Here is a 22233-nt window from a genome sequence, read left to right on the forward strand (position 1 = left end):
TCTTTTATTAATAGTAATAAGTAATAATCTTTTAGAATAATTATATTTAAGGCTTAATAATTTATATAAAATTATAGACCTTCTCTAGATTTCTTTATAAATAAGATAAAAAATATAGTAAAGAAAAAATTAAAATAAATAAAATCTTTTTTTAAATTCTTTTTAATCTATTTCTTTAAAATTTTTAATTTATTTTAAAATATACTATATAAATTCTTAAATAATAAAATTTTTCTAAATAGTAATTTAATCTTATAATTATTAGATTAATAAGATAATAAATACTTAGCCTTTTTTAGTAAGAATATATTATAAAATTTAGTAAACTTAGGAAGTAATTACTTTTATAGCTTAGATTTAATAATAATAATAAAATTTAGAATAGCTTTAATATCTATAATAATAATAATAAATATCTAGTATCTATAGCAGGCATATATAGTATAAGTAGTAACTAAGACTCTAAAAATATCTTAGTTCTTTAGAAATTTAGAGTAAAAATTAAGATATTAAAAAAAAGCTTTTAATAATATATTATATAATATTAAAATCTTTATAAATTTTAAAAATATATTATAATATTTTTTATAATAAAAATTTTTAAATAAAATAATATAATTAGTAAATCTAATCTAGAAATTATAAATTTTTAACTAAAATAAATTAAAAATAATAAAAAAATATATAAATTAGATTATTAAAAAAGTAATATTTTTTTTAATATAATTATAAATTCTTTAAATTAAATAAATAAAATAAATAATATAGCTAGACTTTACTAGAATATTATTAAATTCTTTTAATAAAATAAGATTTTTTAATAATAATTTCTTTAATTAATTATTTATAATCTAATTATAGTCTATAAAATATTTATTCTTAGCTTTAGAATTAATTATAATAAAGATTAATAAAATTTTATTAAAAATTTCTAGATTAATAAGTAAAATTATTAATTTAAATTAATAATTTTTCTTCTCTATTATTATTCTAGCTATTATAGTCTTTAATAAGTAGAGAGAGTACTAGAGATATTCCTAATTATAGCTTAGATTAGAGATACTTTATTTTCTAATTTAGGGGATAAAGAATATTTAGTAGGTAGGATTCTAGTTAATAAGAAATATAGGTCTAGTTTAGTAATAAATATAAAAATATAACTAGTTAGTCTTTAATTAGGGTATAAGTAGCTACTTATTAGGTAATTAGTATTACTATAGTAGTAATATAGATATTAAATTTAATAATTAAGGTAGTAAGTAATAAATAAGTTTATTAGGTCTTTAGTAGGAGTAATAATAATAATAGGATTAATATGATTTATAAGAATTTAAATAGTAGAAATTAGCTTTAAAATAAATTAATAAGGCTAGAAATTCTTTATAAATAAGAATAGAATAGTACTTATATAATAGTAATAGTAATTTTTTAAATTTTATAAGTAATTAGTAAAATTATAATATTATAATAAAATCTTAAAATATATTAATATTTCTTAAAGTTCTTAATTAATAACTTATTCTAGAATTATAAATAAAATATCTTTATTTATATTTTCTTCTAATATAAGATATTAAAATTTAGTAAAAAAGATATTAAACTTATAATAGATTTATTAAAGATAAAATAAATTAATATAAGTATTAATTTCTAAGTTTAAATTTTTAAAAATTTTTTCTAGAATTTCTAAAATCTTAATATAATTATTTAATTTATAAATTCTATCTTAAATATATAATAAGATTTAAGTATATAAGATTTCTTTAAAGTAATTAATTATATAAGTTATTTTATTATTTAAGATTAAAAAATAATCAAGATTTATAATTATTTTCTAGTAAATTTAAAAAATAAAGTATTTTAAGTTACTTTATTAATTATTAAACTTATTAAGATTAGAAAGTTATTTAGAGATTTAAATAGTAAAAATAGATATAATAAGAGTAGTAGTAATAATAAAGAAAGTAATAATATTAATATCTCTTTTAAAAGAAAATAATAATTAAAAAAATATATTATTTTAAGTAAGTACTTTAAATAGCTCTTATTAAGTTTTTTTAACTTATATTTTCTAGTACTTAATTATATTATCTTTTTATTAAATATAATTAAGAAGGTTAGTAATAGTAGAGTATAAAATAAATAATTTATAGAATTTTTTTATAATAATAATAAAAAACTAGTATATCTTAATAATATATTATCTTAATTTATTAAAAATATTATATAAGAGGGTTTCTATACCTTTAGATAGTATAAATAATAAAATAGGTATAATAGTAGTAATTAACTTCTAGTAAAGAGGAGCTATATAATATTAGAATATAGAGCTAGATTTAGATATTTATTAATTAAGAGCTAACTAGATAAAATAATAGAATAATAAGTATTAGGTAATAAATAGAATATAGCTTAAGAAGCTATAATAAGATTAAGAATAATATGGCTTAAATATAAGAATAAGGGTGGATAGTCAAGGCAGAATCTAACTAGATAGGTACTACGGCTTCGCGCTGTGACAATTATTAGACTATTAATTAACTTAATTAAGAAAAATATTAATTTTAATTAGATACTTATTTATTAAGAAGTATTTAAATAATTAAAAGCTACTTTTATAAATACTTTAATATTAAAACTTTTTAATTAATTAAAAAATATAATTCTAGAAATTAATATTTTTAATTATATATTTATTAGAATATTATTATAATATAATAATAAAAATATATTATATTTTATTATATTTTTCTTTAAGAAATATTTTATGATAAAATATAATTATAAAATTTATAATAAAAAATTATTAATTATTATTTATTATTTTAAAAAATAATATCTTAAATTAGAAGAGACTTTATTATCTATAAAGATTATTATAGATTACTAGAATTTAGAGTATTTTATATTAATTAAATTATTAAATTATTAATAAGCCTGCTAGTGTAAGAGCATGTGATTCAGGCAACATGTCTAAACCATTGGACCAAAAGGTTACTATTGTCACAGCGACCACATGATATGCAACCACATGCTGAACCACATGCCGAACCACATACCCAGTAACCAAGAGTAATTAAAAGAATAGCAATATTTAAGTTACCTATACTATACTAGTAACTTAACTAAGTAATATAAATAATAATATAATAATTCTTAAAGTATTAAGAGATAAGTACTTTATTTTATTACTTCTAATATCTTTTTACTATTCTTATACTCTATATAGCTTTACTTTCTTTACTAATACTATCTATATCTAAGTACCTTACTAGTAAGATACTTATAATTTAAAGTACTTCTTTAATTAAGTAAAGTAATATAATAAGTATAAGAAGAACTACTTACTTTTTCTTTTAAAAAGTAATAAATTTAAATTTTATAAAATCTATAATTATAGTACTAGAAATTATTATTAAGAAAGATTTAATAGTACTAGTAACTTTTTAATACTAATTTATTAAGTTAATAGAAGATAATAAGCTATAGTATATAGTCTAATATATAATATAAGCTATATAAATAAGTAAGAAAAAAATATCTAAATCTAAATTCTTTAAGATATAAAATCTAAAAAAACTTAATATCTTCTTAGAAAATTTTTAAAATTACTTTAAATTATAAAAGAAATTTTATAAAAATAATATAATTAAGATTTATTATATTATAAATTATTTAAAAAATAATATAAAATAAGTATAATATTCTAAATATAAAATAAATTTTAAAGAATTTATTTATATAAAGTTTATTAAATTTTTATAAAATTTTTTAGAATTAGAAAGAGATTATAAGTAGATAATAGCTTACTAATTTTTATATATAAAATAAAGATTATAATAAAGTATATAAATCTTAATAATCTAGATAAAGGAATTTATTCTAATAATTAAAACTAATTTTAAAAAATTTCTTTATTAGCTAATTATTTAAATAGCCTGGCCTAAATTATATAAAAAAATCTAGTAGGATATAATAATATTATAAAGTCTAATTAAAGTTACTAAACTAAGGGCAAGGTATAAGAAACTTTAGAAATAAGAAAAGTAAGAAAAGTTAAATAAAATATAATTAAATTAATTCCTGGAGTCTTATATATTAAAGGATAATTTAAGAAAGAAAAAAAAAAATAATAATAAAATAATAAATTTTTAATTAAATAAATTTTAATAAAAAAAATTAAAAAAAGAGTAGTAAAATTACTAAAATTAATAAAAAAAAGGCTAATATTACTAGTATAATTAAACTAATTATATTATAAGAAAATATTCCTAGTATAAAGAAGATATTAAGAGGATAGAAGAATTAGAGAACTAAAATTAATAATAATTAAATATTCTAGAATCTCTAGTACTCTAATAAAATAAAGAGGTACTAGTAGGACTTTTTTTAGCTATTATAGCTATTTTAGTAGGTAAGAAATAGGTTATAATAAGAGTACTTATAGATATTAGAGTAAATAAAGACTTTATTTCTTACTATTTTTTAGGTAAAGAAGGAATAAATTTTAATAAGATAAAAATAAAATAATCTATATATTTTATTAATAATTTAATAGTATTATACTATATAAGATTCTAGATAAAGAATTAAATTATAGATAGCCTTAATAAAACTAGAGAATTTAATATAAAATATTATATAATAGATTTAGAAAAAAAAGAATATTAATTAATTTTAAGATATAGCTAGTTAAGTTTAATTAATTTTAATATTTTTTTAGTAGTAAATATCTAGTATTACTAAAAGAAAAAATTAAAGATTAAAATTAAATTATTTAAGTAATTTAAGAATATAATAAGATAAGGACTTACTATATTAATTTTAAATTAATTATATAATAATAATAGTATAATAAGAGCTCTCTCTAAATATTATAAAGAATAAAAATTAGTATTTTTAAAGAAAGAGATAAAGATACTTCCCTTTAAAAAAGCTAGTTATAATATATTATTAGTTACTAGTATAATATTACTAATAGGCTAGCTATATAGTATATTAAGAATAGAATTAGTAATTTTAAGGAAGTATATTAATTAAATATTAAAAAAAAGATAAATCTAGCTCTTAATAAGTATAATAGGCATGCTAGTACTTTTTATATAAAAGGCTAATAAATTACTATAGCTTTATATAGATTATAAGGGCCTGAATATAATTATTATTAAGAATTAATATCTTCTTCTATAAATTAATAAATTAATAAATTAACTAGTTAGAATTAAATAATTTATTAAACTAGATTTATAAGATATTTATTACTAAATTTATATTTATTAAAATAATAAGTAAAAGATAATATTTTATATAAGATATAAATACTATAAATATCTAATTATATTTTTTAGATTATATAATATCCTAGCTATCTTTTAAGTATATATTAATAAAGTAATAAAGGAGATCTTAGATAAATTTTATATAATATATTTAGATAATATTCTAATTTACTTATAAATAAAGAAAGAGTATAAATATTATATTAGTAAAATATTATTATATTTCTAGAAATATAATCTTTATATAAAATTTTTAAAATATAATTTTTACTAGAAAAAAATATATTTTCTTAACTTTATTATAAAAATTAAAGAAATTTAAATAAATCTTAAGTAAATATATACTATAGGTAACTAGTTAGAATTATATTTATTTTATAATATTTAAATATTTCTAGAATTTATAGAATATTTTTAAAAATTTATTTACTAGTACTTTAAGATTACTACCCTACTAAGTAATATATTAAAGAAAATAGTAAAGAGAAGAAAGAGCAGCCCCTTTAAAATAATAAAGAATAATTAAAGTACTTTTAAGGTACTAAAGTAAGTATTTTCTAGACTCTTAATATTATAGTATTTTAATCTAGAATAAGAGATACTTCTAGTAATTAATATATTAGGTTTTATAATTATAGGAATTTTAATATAATATAATAATATCTAATTTATAAAAATATAATATATTACTTAGTAATTTATAATCTTTTACTTAAGAAAATTAATTAAAATAAAGAGAAAATATAAAACTTATAATTAAGAATTATTAATTATAATAAAATATTTTAAAATATAATACTATTATTTTAAAGATAACTTATATATAATATATATATAAATAAATTATATAAATCTAAAATATTTTTATATTATTAAGACTTTAAATTAATACTAGACTAGATAAGTTAAGCTTCTAGTAATATATAATTTCTAAATTAAATATTAATTTAGTAATCTTAATCTAGCTAATATATCTTTAAGATAAAAGGATTATAAACTTATTTAATAAAATATAATTAAGAAACTCTTACTTATATTTTAGATAAAGTTAGAAAGTTTATAAAATAATTAAAGTAAGAATAAGATAATAGCTTTCTAAAAGATTCTAATTATATAATTAAAAGGTCTAGAACTTTTAATTTAAAGAATATTAATATAAAGAGTAGCTAGTAATAAGTAAGTCTATAGAATATTATTAATTATTTTATAAGACTTACTTTAGAAGATATAATATAAAAATATTTATATAAATTAAATTTAGAATAATACTAGTAAAAAATACTTAGTATACTAGAAATATACTTAAATAGTAGAGAAATTACTTAAATAAGAAGTAATAAAGTAGCTTAAAAATAATACTAAATAAAGATAAATTTATAAGAATAGATAGTATATTAATAATAATAAGCTAGTATAATATAGTAAGATTATTTATATTCTTTTTAATTAAATAATATATTAAGAATTACTAAAAGTATATTATAATAATTTATATATAAGTTATTTTAATTAAAAAAAGATATTAAATTTTATTAAATAAAAATTTTATTAGAATATTTTATAATATAATATTAAGGAGTATATAAAAAGTTATTTAATTTACTAGAAAATAAAGATATTTAAATAATTTCTACTAGACTAGCTTATAAAGCTCCTAGTACTAGAATATTCTTAATAAGACCTAATTTTAGACTTTATTATAAGTTTATTACTATTAATATAAAAGGGGTATATATATAATATTATTTTAATAATTATAGATTAATATACTAAAAGAGCTAAATATCTTTTAATAATAAAGAATATTAATATTAAGGAGCTAGCTAATATATTTATAAAAAAGATTATACTTAAAATAAGAATATTAAAAAATTTAGTAAGTAATTATAATTTATTCTTTATTAGTAAATATTAAACCTAGCTATATTATGTCACGGCGTAGCCATGTACCTATCTAGTTAGATTCTGCCCTAACTGTCCGCCTCTATTCCTGTATTTAAGCCATGTTGCCCCTAATCCTGTTATAGCTCTTTAAGCTATATCCTTATCTTAACCTAATCCTTACCTATTATACCTATATATAGATAGCCTGAATATATACCCTACTATTAGCTATATCTATTACCTGCCTGCTCCCCATGATATTATATAGCTCCTACCCTAAATATAGTTATTACTAGTATATTAAAATAACCTGAACTATTTTTAATTATAGACTTAGTTAAGAAGTTTATAAGCTATATTACTAATAATTCTATTACTTAGATTATTTATTTTAGATTTTATAATAAATATACTAATTTTCTAAAGAAGGAGATTTATATCTTTTAAAATTAAGTTAATAAAGCTAGCCTGGAGCTAGTTAAGAAGGAGGAAGTAATATTATACTAGAAAAAAAAATTAAAAGTAATTTAATAAAAATTAATTAAATTTAAGTATATATTTACTATATTATAGATTACTATTACCTTTATTATACTTACTCTTATTATTACTCCTACCCTTATTAAATATACTCCCCTTATTAAAGCTATAGTAATTAATATAATAAAAGTACTTATACTTATTTCTACTAGCCCTTTTTCTAATATTTATTTTAGTAAGAAATTCCTTAATTTATAAGAATTTAATAATACTTATTCTAATCTTTATTACTTTATATAATAGATTTATAGTAAAATAAATACTAATCTAGATTATTTTCTAGTTATTAAAGTCTAACTAATCTATATAATAGAATATTTAACTAGAAAGGCTTATAAACTAATCTTATTTAAAATAAGATTTAATATCCCCTAATTCTTAAATTATCCTAACTTACTTAACTATTTAAAAATAGTATTTAAAGATCTTAATTAAGTTTAAAATATTTAAAACTACCTCTATAGTTAGAAATAAAGAAACTTAGATTTTAATACTTACTTTATAAAATTTTATTATCTTATTTTAGAAAAAAAAATATTTAATAATTTTTTAATATTTTTTCTAACTTAAAATATCTTAATTAAATTTTAAAATATATTATTTTATAATCTTACCTTATTTTAAGATTTCTAAAAATATACTAACTATTTCTAGTTACTAGAAAACTATTACTATTAATACTAGCTATAAGTATCTTATTCTTACCTAATATCTAGTTTTTACTACCCTAGCCTGATAATACTAAGGAATCTCCCTAGTTCTATCCTATCTAGTTACCTAGTTACACCCCCCATACCTAAAAGAGATTTAGATATTATAGATTTATCTTATACCTATTATATATTATACTTCCCTAGAAAAGAATAATATAAATATAAGAAATACTTCTATTATAAAAATAAAATATATTATATAAAAAATTACTCCTTACTTAATTAATATCTTATATAAATCTAAAAGTAGATAAATATACTAGTATATTATTCTAGTTTAATCTTTATTATAATATTACTTATTTCTTATGTTATAGCTTAGAATAACTACCTTACTATTTTAGAGAAATCTAACTAATTATACTCTTCTAATACCTTACTTAACTTAAAAAATAAAGTCTGCCTGGCTATAGTTACTATCTAGTACTAGAATATATATAGAAGCCCTTGCTACTAGATATACTATTCTATCTATTTTATATTATTATTAAATTAACTAACTTCTTTAATCCTTATTATATATATGCTAACCTAATAGTATAGCAGGTATAATTATATTAAGAAAATCTAAAAATACTAACTTATACTATAATTAATTCTAGAGCTAAAAAAATTAGCTTTATAAATTACTAATAAATAAAAATATATAAATTAAAGATTATTTTATTTCTCTATCTAATATTTCTATCTAGCTTTTATAGTAAGGAGGTAGAAGAAGGTATAGTAATTTATTATATAAAGGCTAATCTATTATTAAATAATTATTATAACTAAAAATTTATTTTTTATATTATCTATCTCTCCTATTATTTAATTATTCTAGAACTAGCCTAGCTTATTATATATAATTTAAAAATATATTTCTTTAATTAAATAGCTATATTTAATAATTAATATTACTATAAATACTATAATATATCTCTTAAATCTATAAGGATAAGGGCCCTAATAAATATTTTCTAGAAGGATTAATTTAAGTAACTAAATTAATAAGAAGAATTACTAGAGTTAAAACCTCCTATATTTATAAAAATATACTAAATATTCTTAAGAGTACTAGCTATATATACTTACTATCTAGTATAGAAACTATACTAGACCTTATTAGATAAAGTTAATAAAAAACTAAAATATAAAGATACTAGTTTTAAATTATTACTTATATTTCCCCTAGAATTATAAGATTTCTAAGATATATTTAATTCTTAAAAAGTAAAAAAGCTACTATTATACTAATTATATAATTATAATATTAAGATTTAAGAAGAAAAATAGTCCTTATTTAGTAAATTATACCTAATATTATAAGTATAATTAATTATTTTAAAGGAATAACTAGAAGAGAACCTAAAAAAAGATTTTATATATTCTAATTTATCTCTAATTATTTCTTTTATTTTATTTATTAATAAACCTAGAAGTAGCCTCTATCTATATATAAATTATTAAGGACTAAATATTATATTAGTTAAGAATTATTATTTATTACCTCTAATTAAAGAAATTCTAAATAATCTATAGAGAATATAGTACTTCTCTAAAATTAATCTAGTAGCTACTTTTAATAATATCTATATTAAGAAGGGGTTAGAGTACTTAACTACTTTTTAAATCTATTTTAGACTATATAAGTCCCTAATTATATTATTTAGCCTAACTAGTACTCTAGCTACCTTCTAATATTTTATAAATAATATCCTATAATAATATATAGATATATTCTATAATATATTCTTAGATAATATCCTAATTTATAGTTATATAAGAAAAAAATATACTAAATACCTAAGGTAAATATTATAAATCTTAAGAAATAATAATCTATATATAAAAATATTTAAGTATAAATTCTACTAGCTAGAAGTTAAGTTTCTAGATATTATTATTAGAAGAGAAAGTACCTATATAGATCTTAAGAAGATTAAGATAATAGTAGATTAGAAGCTACTTAAGATAGTTACTAATATTAAGAGTTTTATAGGATTTACTAGATTCTATTAATATTTTATTAAAGGATTCTTATAGATCCTTGTGCCTGTTACTATCTTAGAGAAAAAAGAAACCCTATTTTTATAAATTCTAACTTACTAGATTACTTTTAAAATACTAAAAGTAGAATTTATTAAGAAATTAATATTAAGATTCTTTAATTAGGACTAATTAATTATTTTAGAAATTAATATTTTAGATTTTATATTTATTAGAGTATTATTATAATATAATAATAATAAAATTCTATACTTAGTAAGATTCTACTTAAAGAAAATAACTCTAACTAAGTATAATTATAAGATATATAATAAAGAGTTACTAGTAATTATTTATTATTTAGAAAAATAGATCCTAGAACTAGAAGAATACTAGTATTTAATTAAGATTATAATTAATTATAGAAATCTAGAGTATTTTATAATAATTAAAATATTAAACTAATAATAAGTCTAATAATCTAAATTTTTATCTTACTTTAACTTTATAATTAATTATTACCCAGGCAAGTATAGAGTAAAACTAGATAACTTAACTAGAAGATTATAAGATCTTCCTAAAAAGGGGGATAAATACTTACTATACTAGAATTAAATAATATTAAAAAAAGAAAATTTAGTAAGTTTCTTGCCTAAATATTTAGAGAAGTTATAGAATTAGTAGATATTATAGTTAATCTAGCTCTAAACTATTACTAGAAAAAAATTAGTATATTTCTAGCTATCTAAATCTAAAGAAGAAGAGACTATCTAGCTCCTTAAATAGTTAAGAGAGTACTTAAATAAAGATTATAAATAAGATCTAGCCCCTAATAATATTCTAAAAAGTCTAGAAAAAGACTATAATTACTATTTATTAATTATATTATTTAAATATACCTACTATTCTAGACTTCTATTTTACTATAACTAACTATATATTCTTAATATAAAAAAATTAAAGATAAAATTAATATATAAATACTATAAAAGTATAATTACTAGCTATTAAAATAAATTAAAAATTTATAAATTATTATTATAATTATATTACTAGCCTAGAATATTATAATTTATAAAATAATAAATTTATAATTATTATATTTATAAATAATTTATATCTTATTAAAATAGATATTAAAATATACTTTATTCCTTACTTATACCTAAAGATTTTTAAAGAAATATATTTATTAATTTTATTATATATCTACTCTAAAGCTTAAGCTTTAATATTATTATAGTAGTAATTAATTAATTAATAAAATTTTAATATTATATTCCCTATAATAGTATCTATAATATTAAGAAAGCTACTTATCTATTCTAAGATTATATTTAGAGATTTTATAGATTTCCTAAGTCTATTATATTTAATTAAGGATCCTAATTTATATTAATATTCTAGATATATTTAAATTATATTTTAAAGATAAGATTACTCTTATTTATTATTTATTATCTTAAGATTAATAAGTAAATTAAATATATAAATATTATTTTAGAATAATATTTATAAATCTATATTAATTATTTATAAGATAATTAGGCTAAATAGCTACTTATAGTAGAATTTACTACTAATAATACTAGTTTTAAGATTACTAAATATTCCTTATTTTTTACTTTATATAATTTTAATTCTTATATAAGATTTAAGTCTATCTTACTTAATTATTACTTATAAACTTATAATATCTATTAATTTATTTTAATTATAAAGTAGATATAAAAATATTATTATACTATTATAATTATTACTTAAGCCTGCTATAAATATTATACTAATTAGAAATATTACCTTACTAGATACTATATTAAGAGCTAATTAATCTAATTAAATACTAAAAATATCATAATCCTGCATCTCTAAAAAAAATTAAACTAGAAAAATCTAGATTCTTTCTTTATTAAAAGGATTATTAATTCTTATACTTATAAACTAGATCTATCTAAGAGTATAAAAATATATCTAGTATTTTATATTAAATTATTATACCTAATTATTAAAGACCTACTATCTAGATAAGAGGAGACTAAACCCCTGTATATTAAAGTTAATAGTATTAAAGAATAGAAGGTTAAGGAAGTAATTAACTCCTACTAAGATTACTATAATTAAGATAGCTACCTGTATTTAAAGTATACTATTAAGTAGGTTAGATATCCTACTATTACTAAAATTCTTATTAACTATCTAGAGAATATAGCTAAATATATTATTATTTATTATTATTACTACCCTAGAAAGCCTGGACCCTAGGAATACTTTACTAGAGCTTAGCCTAAGAAAGGGGATATTATTATAATATAATTATATACCTATCTAATTAGATTCTACCTTAACTATCCACTTTTACTCCTATATTTAAGCTATATTATCCCTAATCCTGTTATAGCTCTTCAAGCTATGTCCTTATCCTGACCTAATCCCTACCTATTGTACCTGTACACAGATAGCCTGAATATACACCCTGCCATTAGCTACACCTACTGCCCGCCTGCTCCCCGTGACATATTAAGAGCTTTAAGTTAAAAAATAACTAAGTATTATATTTTATTTATAAATAGATAATTAAATAAAATATTAAAACTAGATATTAGAGATTTATTTAAGAATCTATATTAATTACTAATAAATTAACTAGGTAAACTAGCTAGATATAATAAAATTTATATATAATAATATAAAAAATATATTATTAGGAATATTTTCTTATAAGGTATAATATAGTTACTAGCTAGTATTATTTAAGCTTGCTAATATTAGGGACTCTAGTATAGTTATAATAATAAAAGAATAACTTAACTAATTATAAGTAAAATATTATTAACTAAAAGAGAGCCTATACTATACTACTAAATAATAAGTAAGAAATTATAATAAGAGATATTGTCTAATTAAATATTATATAAATTAATAGATACTACTATCTATAAAAAATATCTATATATAAAGGCTTAGTAAGAAGCTAGATATTAAATATAAAGGACTATTTAAAATAATTAAGATAATAAATTAATAAGTATATTACCTATAATTATTTAAATTATATAGGAAAATCTACCTAGTCTTCTATATATTACTTCTTAAGGAATAGAATATAAGAAATAGTAATTTACTAATACTATTCTAGCTAGTTATTATTAATAATAAGAAAGAATAAAAGGTAGAATAGATTATTATATAATAAAAGTTATATAATAAAGACTAATATTTAATTAAATAAAAAGAATAACTAATATATAAAAATACTTAATAATTAGTAAAAGATTTAGAAAATATATAAGATATTTTAAATAAATTTTATTATATAAATAAGATATAGGTAAGATACTAGTAAAATATTATAAAATAGTAAAATATAAAAATAATAAGTTAATAAAGTTAAAAAATTAAAAAAATTATAAAAATATATTAATAATACTACTTTTTTTTTTTCTTACTAGATTTTAAGGTTTAATAAAGGTATACTATAGATATTAAAGAATTTTAAGAAAATAACTTAATTTTATTATATAAAAATAAAAATAATAAAGTATTTATATTATAATATTAGTAAATCTCTAATTATTATAATTATTTTAAATCTTTTTATTATTATTCTTTAATTCTATTATATTATCTCTAATATATTATATATTAAGTAGGCAAAATATATTATAATTAATAAATTAAAATAATCTCTTTATCTAGTTCTTAGTCTTAAGATAATAAATAAAAATCTTAATAATATAGGCTTATTAGGTACAGGCTACTATACCTACTATTCTACTAAATATTACCTAAATTTCCCTAAGACTAATCTATATAAGTAGGATAATAAAAAAGTATTTTTTATATAAATAGATATATTAAGTATACTATTATTCTAAATTTAAGTATATATAAAAATAGGCTTTTATAGAATTATTATCTTTATACTACTAAGACTTAGTATAATATAAGTAATATAGCATCCATGTAATAGTAGCTAGGCTAGTAAAGGTAACTAGAATGATTAGAGTAGCTAGGGCTATAGTAATAGCAGGAATAACAAGAGCTAGTATAATAATAGAAGCTGGCGCAATAATAGGAGCTAGTATAATAATAATAGCAGGAATAACTAGAGTTATTATAATAGAAGAAGTAGAGAAAGAGATAGCAGGAGTTACTATAATACTAGGAATAGCTATAGAGGATAAGGAAGATATAGTCTTACTAGATAATAAAGTAGTAATAGCAAGAATTATAAAAGATATACTAGTAATAATAGGGGTTATAAATACTATAATTAATATAAGTATAGAGAAGTTTACTATAAAAACTTATAAATAATTAGTATAATAAATCTATATTACTAGAATAAAAATACCTATAAAGAAAGAAATAATAGTAATTAAATAAGCTCTCTTTTATAAAAATATAATTAGTATAGTATTTAATAAAAGATACTTAGAAGAAGCTATAAGATTTATAATATAATTAGCTATTACTATAATATCTAAATAATAATAACTTACCTAATATAATATATTAATCTATTAAGAGGGACTTTTTAAAATATAGATTAAATTAAGAAATATATATATAAAAGAGTATTCCTCTATAATATTTATATTATAATAATATTTTTACTTAATATTAGTATATTTAGTAAATTATTTACTCCTATCTATTATTCTATTTAAAATAAAATATAATACTATTTATATTTTATTTAATAAAATATAATTAATAAAAATAATATTATATATATTATTATTATCTCTAGTATTAAATAAAAAAGTAAATTATATTATATTAACTAGAACTAGCTCCTTCTTAATAAAGTGTCAAGCTAGATTAGGTATAGTATATATAGTATGTAGACATGCTATTAAGAGAAGAGGAAGTAATTATTATAGTAATTATATAATATATAACTATATACTAAACTATATACTAAACTATATATCTAGTAATTAAAAATAATTAAAAAAATAATAATATTTAAATTACTTATACTATACTAGTAACTTAACTAGATAATATAAATAGTAATATAATAATCCCTAAAGTATTAAGAGGTAAGTACTTTATTTTATTACTTCTAATACCTTTCTACTATCCTCATACTCTGTATAGCTTTGCTTCCTTTACCAACACTACCTATACCCAAGCACCTCGCCAGTGAGACGCTTACAACTATGATCAGACCTGATGGTCTGATCTACCCGAATCCTACCTTATATACCTAGCAATCATTGCCTTGGCACCAGTGCACCTAGTGCACGCCGTGACAACTATCTCCTTCCTTGAGATAAGGCTTGACCGCAAGCTAACTAGCATATATTCAGTAGGGACCCCCAGCCCTAAGCCAGCTAGGCTAAGCTAAGGGCTGTGAGCAGGTAGGCATGGTTCAAATCTAGTAGCACAACCAGGTCTAGCAGGGAACCTCTAGCACCTATTCAGGTCTAGCAGGATTTTTAACCAAGCCCTAGCACCTTAGGTCTAGCAGGATCCAACCCAGCCCTAGTACCTATTCAGCCTAGTGGGACTCAACCCAGTCCTAGCACCTATTTAGGTCTAGCAGGACTACCTAACCCTAGGACTTAATTATCATTATCGCACATATAATAACAACAGCCAGATTTAAACTATAGCTATCTACCTATCAGGTCTAATCATACTTATAAGAGCATGCAATTCAAGCAACATGTCTAAACTATTAGACTAAAAGGTTACTATAATCAGACCTAATAGTCTAATCTACCCGAATCCCACCTTATATACCTAGCAATCATTGCCTTGGCACCAGTGCACCTAGTGCACGCCATGACAGCTAGTCTAAATTTCTATTAAGATTTAATTTCTAAATATACTACTATTCTAGAAAGTTAGATATTAAGTCTAATATACTAATTAAAAAGTTAGAGAACTTACTTAAAAAGAGGGATAAATAATTTCTTTACTAAAGCTAGATTATTTTAAAATCTAAAAATCTACTATCTAAGACTACTACTAATCTAAGATTAAATATTAATAACTAATATTAAATATACTTTATTAAATAATTTACTATTAATAAACTAATCTCCCTACTACTAATATTATAACTACTATTTAATAAAGCTTATTTTTAAGATAATAAGCTCTAGTCTATTCTAAATATTTTAAAAGATAATTTATTAAGATATCCTAATATTATACTAGCTAATTATAAATATACTAATCTATACTTAAAATATTAAGATTAATTTTATATATTTAACTATAATAAAATAAAAGTTAAAATATTAAGACTTTATTATAAAAGTTTTATTATTAAATATTCTAGAAAAATTAAAATATATAAATTAATATTATATAAATACTTCTAGTTTAGAATTTATAAATATATTAATTAATAAATCTAAAATTATTATTTTTATTACTAAATTATTCCTTTCTAAAAAATAAAGTAAGAAATATTAAGATTTCTACTAATTTCTAAATATATCTAGTAAGATATAAGTATAGACTTTATTATATATTTATTATTAAATAATAATTATAATATTATTTTAATTATAATTAATTATTTAATAAAAATAAAGTACTTTCTTTCTTATATTAGAATAATTAATATTAAAGGAATAATTAATCTATATCTTAAATATATTTAAAAACTTTATAATATTCCTAAAATAATTATATTAGATTATAGAGTCTAGTTTATTATTATTTTTTAAAAATATTTAATATCTTATCTAAAGATTTATAACCTATTATTTATTACTTATTACTCTAAAATTAATAATTAAATTAAATATACTAATATTATTTTAAGATAATATTTATAAATATATATATTATATTTATAAGATAATTAGTTTAAATAATTATTAATAATTAAATTTATTATTAACTTTATTTATTCTAAGTCTATAGGAGTATTATTATTTATAATTAATTATAGATTTTACTTAATATTAGAATTTAAATTAAGTTACTTTATTATCTACCTTATTAAAAAAAATATTAAGAAATTTATTAATATTATATATAAGATTTATAAATTTATTTATATTAAAATTTTATTTATTTAAATTTATTATAAAATATAAATTAATTATTAAAAATAATCTATATATTACTATATTATAAGATAAGAAGTCTAGTTAGATACTTATAATATTTAAATATTTTACTTATAAAAAAAATTAGATTAAAAGAATTTTAAATTATATTATATTAAAAAAATTATTAATTTATATATTTATAAATTTAAATTATTTAAAAATATAAAAATTTATTTTATATTTAATATATTTTTACTTTATTTTATTATTAATAATCCTTTATTTAATTAATATTCTAATCTATTATTATTTATTAAAGTTAAAAAATTAAAAAAATAAGAAATTAAGAAAGTTCTTAATTCTTAATAAATTTATTAAAATTATAATAAACTTAAGTTATAATATATTATTAAATAAATTAAATATAATAAATTAATTAAAAAGCTTATTAAATATCTAGAAAATACTTAATAAATAATTATTATTTTTATTATCTTAAAAAGCCTTAATTACTTTCTTCTTAATTTTAATAAAGCTTGACCCTAAAAAAGAAGATATTATTATAGTATAAAGCTATAGTATCTATTTAATTAAATTTTATCTTAATTATTTATTCTTATTCTTATATTTAAGCTATATTATTCCTAATCTTATTATAGCTCTTTAAGCTATATCCTATTTATTATCTAATATCTACTATTCTACTATTCTGTCTAGTTAGCTCCTAATTAATAAATATCTGAATCTAACTCTACACCCTGACAAAAATTTATTTTATTATTACTATTTTTTTTTATAAGTATTTTTATTCTAATAATATAGGTTTATTATACTAATTACTTATAAACTTTTATATTAAATTCCCTTATATTTATATTAGTTATAGTACCTATAATTTCTACTATTACTAGTACAAAAAGCATTTGTGCCGGGGAGGCCGGATTCGGCCGCCCCCCGGATCGGGTTTGGCGCCCGCCCCCACGGCACCCTGTTACGGTTTAGCGCGCTTAGATGCGGTTTAGCTTTAATACTTGCTTTAATACTTGCTTTAATACTTGCTTTAATACCTACTTGAATGCCTACTTGAATGCCTACTTGAATGCCTACTTGAATGCCTACTTGAATGCCTACTTGAATGCCTACTTGAATGCCTACTTGAATGCCTACTTGAATGCCTACTTGAATGCCTACTTGAATGCCTACTTGAATGCCTACTTGAATGCCTACTTGAATGCCTACTTGAATGCCTACTTGAATGCCTACTTGAATGCCTACTTGAATGCCTACTTGAATGCCTGCTAATACCTGCTTCAATATCTACTTTAATACCTATTTTAATTCTAACTTCCATACTTACATTAATATAGTAGCTATCATACTAATATGCAAGCCGCCGAGTGTAGCGAGGATTTAAGGCTAGTTAACTCACATGAAAGCAAGACAAGTTGGTGTACCAAGAGGAATATAAATATTTGCATCTTTTCTTTCATTGAAGTTGGAAGCCAGCCAAGTATCATACTATTTCTCTTTGATCTCTTTGAGGATTTAACAGAAGTTGGCTTATTGAAAACCAGAGTCATCCGAACATAAGCCTTTTCTTGCGCTTTCAAAATGGCTACACAAACGATTCGATTTTTAACAGTCTCCCAAGTTCAACGACTTCATGCAAGATTTGTCGTTCCCAATGCCGTTCCAGCCCAGCCAAGCCTGCTAGAGTCTGCAGTCCATTCGCCGATGAACATGAAACACTACGCAAAAGAGGACGATGTTTTTCAGCTTGCTGCGAACCTTGCTGAGAAAATAATGAAAAACCATGCCTTTCAGGATGGGAACAAACGCACCGCCTTACTGGCCGCCGATATGTTCCTGAAGATCAACGGCTATTACCTTCAAAAAGTACCATTCGCGGACGATTCACACAATAAGGGGCTAGCAAAAGCTCATGTCGCCGTTGTTACCAACCAGTGGACTGCTGAACAGTTAGGGAACTATTTATAAGTCTGTGGCAGCACCTCTTGATCTGGCGACTGCAGAAGTCATGGAATATATAAGCTCAGCTACCGAGTACTAGGCTCATACTCTCTGTCAGCATCCTTGAGGCTTTGGATGGCTTCCGGGTGGTGTTTTGATTGCAGCATCCTGCCTTGGTTTTCGTGGGCTTCAAGTGGGGTTCATAGTCGCAAAGGATTTTGAATTTGCACATCAATTGTACATCTTACGGTATCTTTGGTTGTATTTACTCTGAAGGGAAGGGAAGGAGGCCCACATGATGGAAGCCTTTGTTGATTTCGTATTAAAGGATCCCGCTATTGCTACAGAGAAAACAACCCCGAAATCACATATCCTTCAGTTGGTGGAGTATGCTGGCCAGGCTCCGCCCAGTAACGCTTGCGTTCTCGACAAAATTTGCTAGATAGATATCATGGATCAGTATCCGTAAGACGGGAAAGACTGGACCAGTTTGTACCATCATCTGTTCTATCTAAAACTATCTCATACATTTTTCCACTCAGATACAAGGTCGCAGGGCTTGTATTTGACTTCGTTTGGCGAGGAATCTGGTTTGGGACATAGAGGCGGGGATAGCTTGATGATTCTAACAATAATAAAAAAAATACTGTTAGCGTCAGCCGTATTGAACAATCGTATACTGACAACTTACTGAATCCAAAGTGTTGCGAATCATGGAAAAATGTAAGTTTACATCTATCTTCAGCACTTGCCGCGGAAGCAGCTGTACAGGGGCTGGCAGCACGGAGTGCACTACCGACCCCTTGATCAATCAAAACATAAGTCTCTCCCGGATTGCCAATAATAACAGGCACTTTCCTAGTAATCAGGTGTCCTTTCACGCCATGGGTGATGAAATCTGTGGTGACTCGATGAAAATATCGCGCGGTTCGTGCGCCTCCGGTGATATGAAAGGAAGTCAAGGGCCGAGAAGCGCTTCGAAACATATGGGATCGAACTAATTGAAGACTCAAGTCAATGAAGGGCCAGAATTTCGCATTCGAGACGTACGATGACTGCGATAGGGGTCGACAACAGACGCGACCTGGACCGTGCTCTAAATTACCCATTCTGAATGAACGTTATCTCGGAATGGATAAATATATCCGCGTCTTCTGGAAAATTCCTAGTAAGTAAGGCCAACTCAGAAGCATTTCCGGTGAAACTGTTTTTCCGTTCTGGCGACCGAACCCCTTGTTGGGCCTTCCAATCCACATCTCCATAAATCTCAGCTTACGCGCCAAATCTCAGTCGTAATATGTTTAAAGATGAACGCTAATGGAAGAAGAGAGAAGATGCTCATGGCTTCCAAGGAACCAGAAACTTTTCTGTACCCTGCTGGGACCTCAAGGCTTGGCAATCTAGCCAAATAATTTATTTAGGAGGGGCAACCCCCGTCCAGGAAGGGCTAGCAGGGTGGGACGAGTTCAATCTCATTTCTATAAAAGAAGGAAAGGTGGTGTGGAGGTGCCCAAGATACTCTTAAAAGCAAGCTCCCCGCAGAACTGAAACTGAAAGTACTTGTCTTTCTCCATCCTGGACCATTACTTATTCATTTAAAATGAGCTCAGACCCTTGTGCAGCGTGTAGCTGGTCCACTGAACGCCAAAATCATTGCAACTACCAAAGCTACCTCAAATTGTTCTATGAAGCAGGCGACCGAGGCGTCTGGTCGTTAGGGTCAAAATTGATATTGAAAGATCGAGGTGGTAGCCTTCCGACCCTCGAGGTACCAAATATTCAATTTGTGCAGGAACAGACATCTATTCCTGTTCCCGCCGTTGTCGAATCATGGGAGGAAGGCAAACATACCCTCATATTGATGCGACGTATCCCCGGCGAACCCCTCAGCGAAGCTTGGCCGAAGCTTTCCACGGATGAAAAAGAGAGGATAGCGAGGCAGACCGCTGAGTATCTACAACAACTTCGGACGCTTCAGTCTGATAAAATTCAATCTCTTGGTGACCGTCCGGTTTTTTCCAACTTCCTATTCAAAGATGAGGATTCCGAAACTCCCCACGGTCCTCTAGCATCTGATAATGATCTCTGGGATGATATGGAACGTGGATTGAAAGATACGATCCCCGAGGCTGCGCGAATACGGCTTCGACGTTGCATGCCTTCGGCTACTCCTTACACCTTTACGCATGGAGACCTCGCTAATGTGAATATCATTGTTGAGAATGGCTCCCTTACCGGCATAATTGATTGGGAGATGTCCGGATACTTCCCAGTGTGGTGGGAATATGTGTGTACCTCAGTTCCTGACAGCGAGGAGGACAGGGAGTGGAAGGCGTTGTTAAGAAAATACATGCCCGATCATAGCGCCGCCCGTGAATTCTGGCTGGACTATTATTACCTTTGCAGGGATCCTGACAGTGAAAGAGCTACGAAGTTCATGGAGAAAGCAAGAAGTGAGGCCCGAGGTGTGTAGCGTCGCTTTTGCAAATGGGTGGGATTTTGTATTGGTATATCAAGCACTTCGTTACAATATTATCATGTCAAACACGCAGTTTTATTGGGCAGGAACGTGACAAGAGCCTATCCTTCGAGAAAAGAGTGCGTTCTGCAGCGAATACTGAGACAGGAGAGGAGAGAAAAGAGGAAGGAAGTGCTGGGGGTATTGTGCTTGCCCTCATACTCTTTGGTCTCGCCAATCACATCACTCAAAACTACCTAGTCATCTACAAAAGGTTTCCCAGTATCACAAGACAATTCAATTTCTCTTATCGAGGACTGCTCGGCAATAGTGGATTCGAATAGATTCTTTGATGAGACAGTTAGGCTTGAAGACATATTTTCAAAACCGGAACCGCA

General features: G+C 22.1%; 3 protein-coding genes across 3 annotated transcripts; 2 read left to right on the top strand and 1 right to left on the bottom strand.

Annotated features, from left to right (window-relative positions):
* The first annotated feature begins 18927 nt into the window (after window positions 1–18927).
* Window positions 18928–19642, top strand: P175DRAFT_0552857 (type II toxin-antitoxin system death-on-curing family toxin). The gene has a single exon (XM_040900454.1). It carries the CDS (start codon window positions 19018–19020, stop codon window positions 19402–19404), a length of 387 nt encoding a protein of 128 aa, XP_040749354.1. The 5' UTR covers window positions 18928–19017; the 3' UTR covers window positions 19405–19642.
* Window positions 19643–19741: 99 nt separating this feature from the next.
* Window positions 19742–20363, bottom strand: P175DRAFT_0444972 (uncharacterized protein; the record flags this gene model as incomplete). Its single annotated transcript, XM_040894255.1, has 3 exons — window positions 19742–19815; window positions 19874–20002; window positions 20069–20363. 3 exons carry the CDS (start codon window positions 20361–20363, stop codon window positions 19742–19744), a joined length of 498 nt encoding a protein of 165 aa, XP_040749355.1.
* Window positions 20364–20977: 614 nt separating this feature from the next.
* Window positions 20978–21850, top strand: P175DRAFT_0445248 (uncharacterized protein; the record flags this gene model as incomplete). The annotated part of the gene is made up of 1 exon (XM_040894270.1): window positions 20978–21850. One exon carries the CDS (start codon window positions 20978–20980, stop codon window positions 21848–21850), a length of 873 nt encoding a protein of 290 aa, XP_040749356.1.
* Window positions 21851–22233: the final 383 nt, after the last annotated feature.

This window comes from Aspergillus ochraceoroseus (assembly GCF_002846915.1).
Source record: "Aspergillus ochraceoroseus IBT 24754 chromosome Unknown P175scaffold_9, whole genome shotgun sequence".
Lineage (NCBI taxonomy): Eukaryota > Fungi > Ascomycota > Eurotiomycetes > Eurotiales > Aspergillaceae > Aspergillus > Aspergillus ochraceoroseus.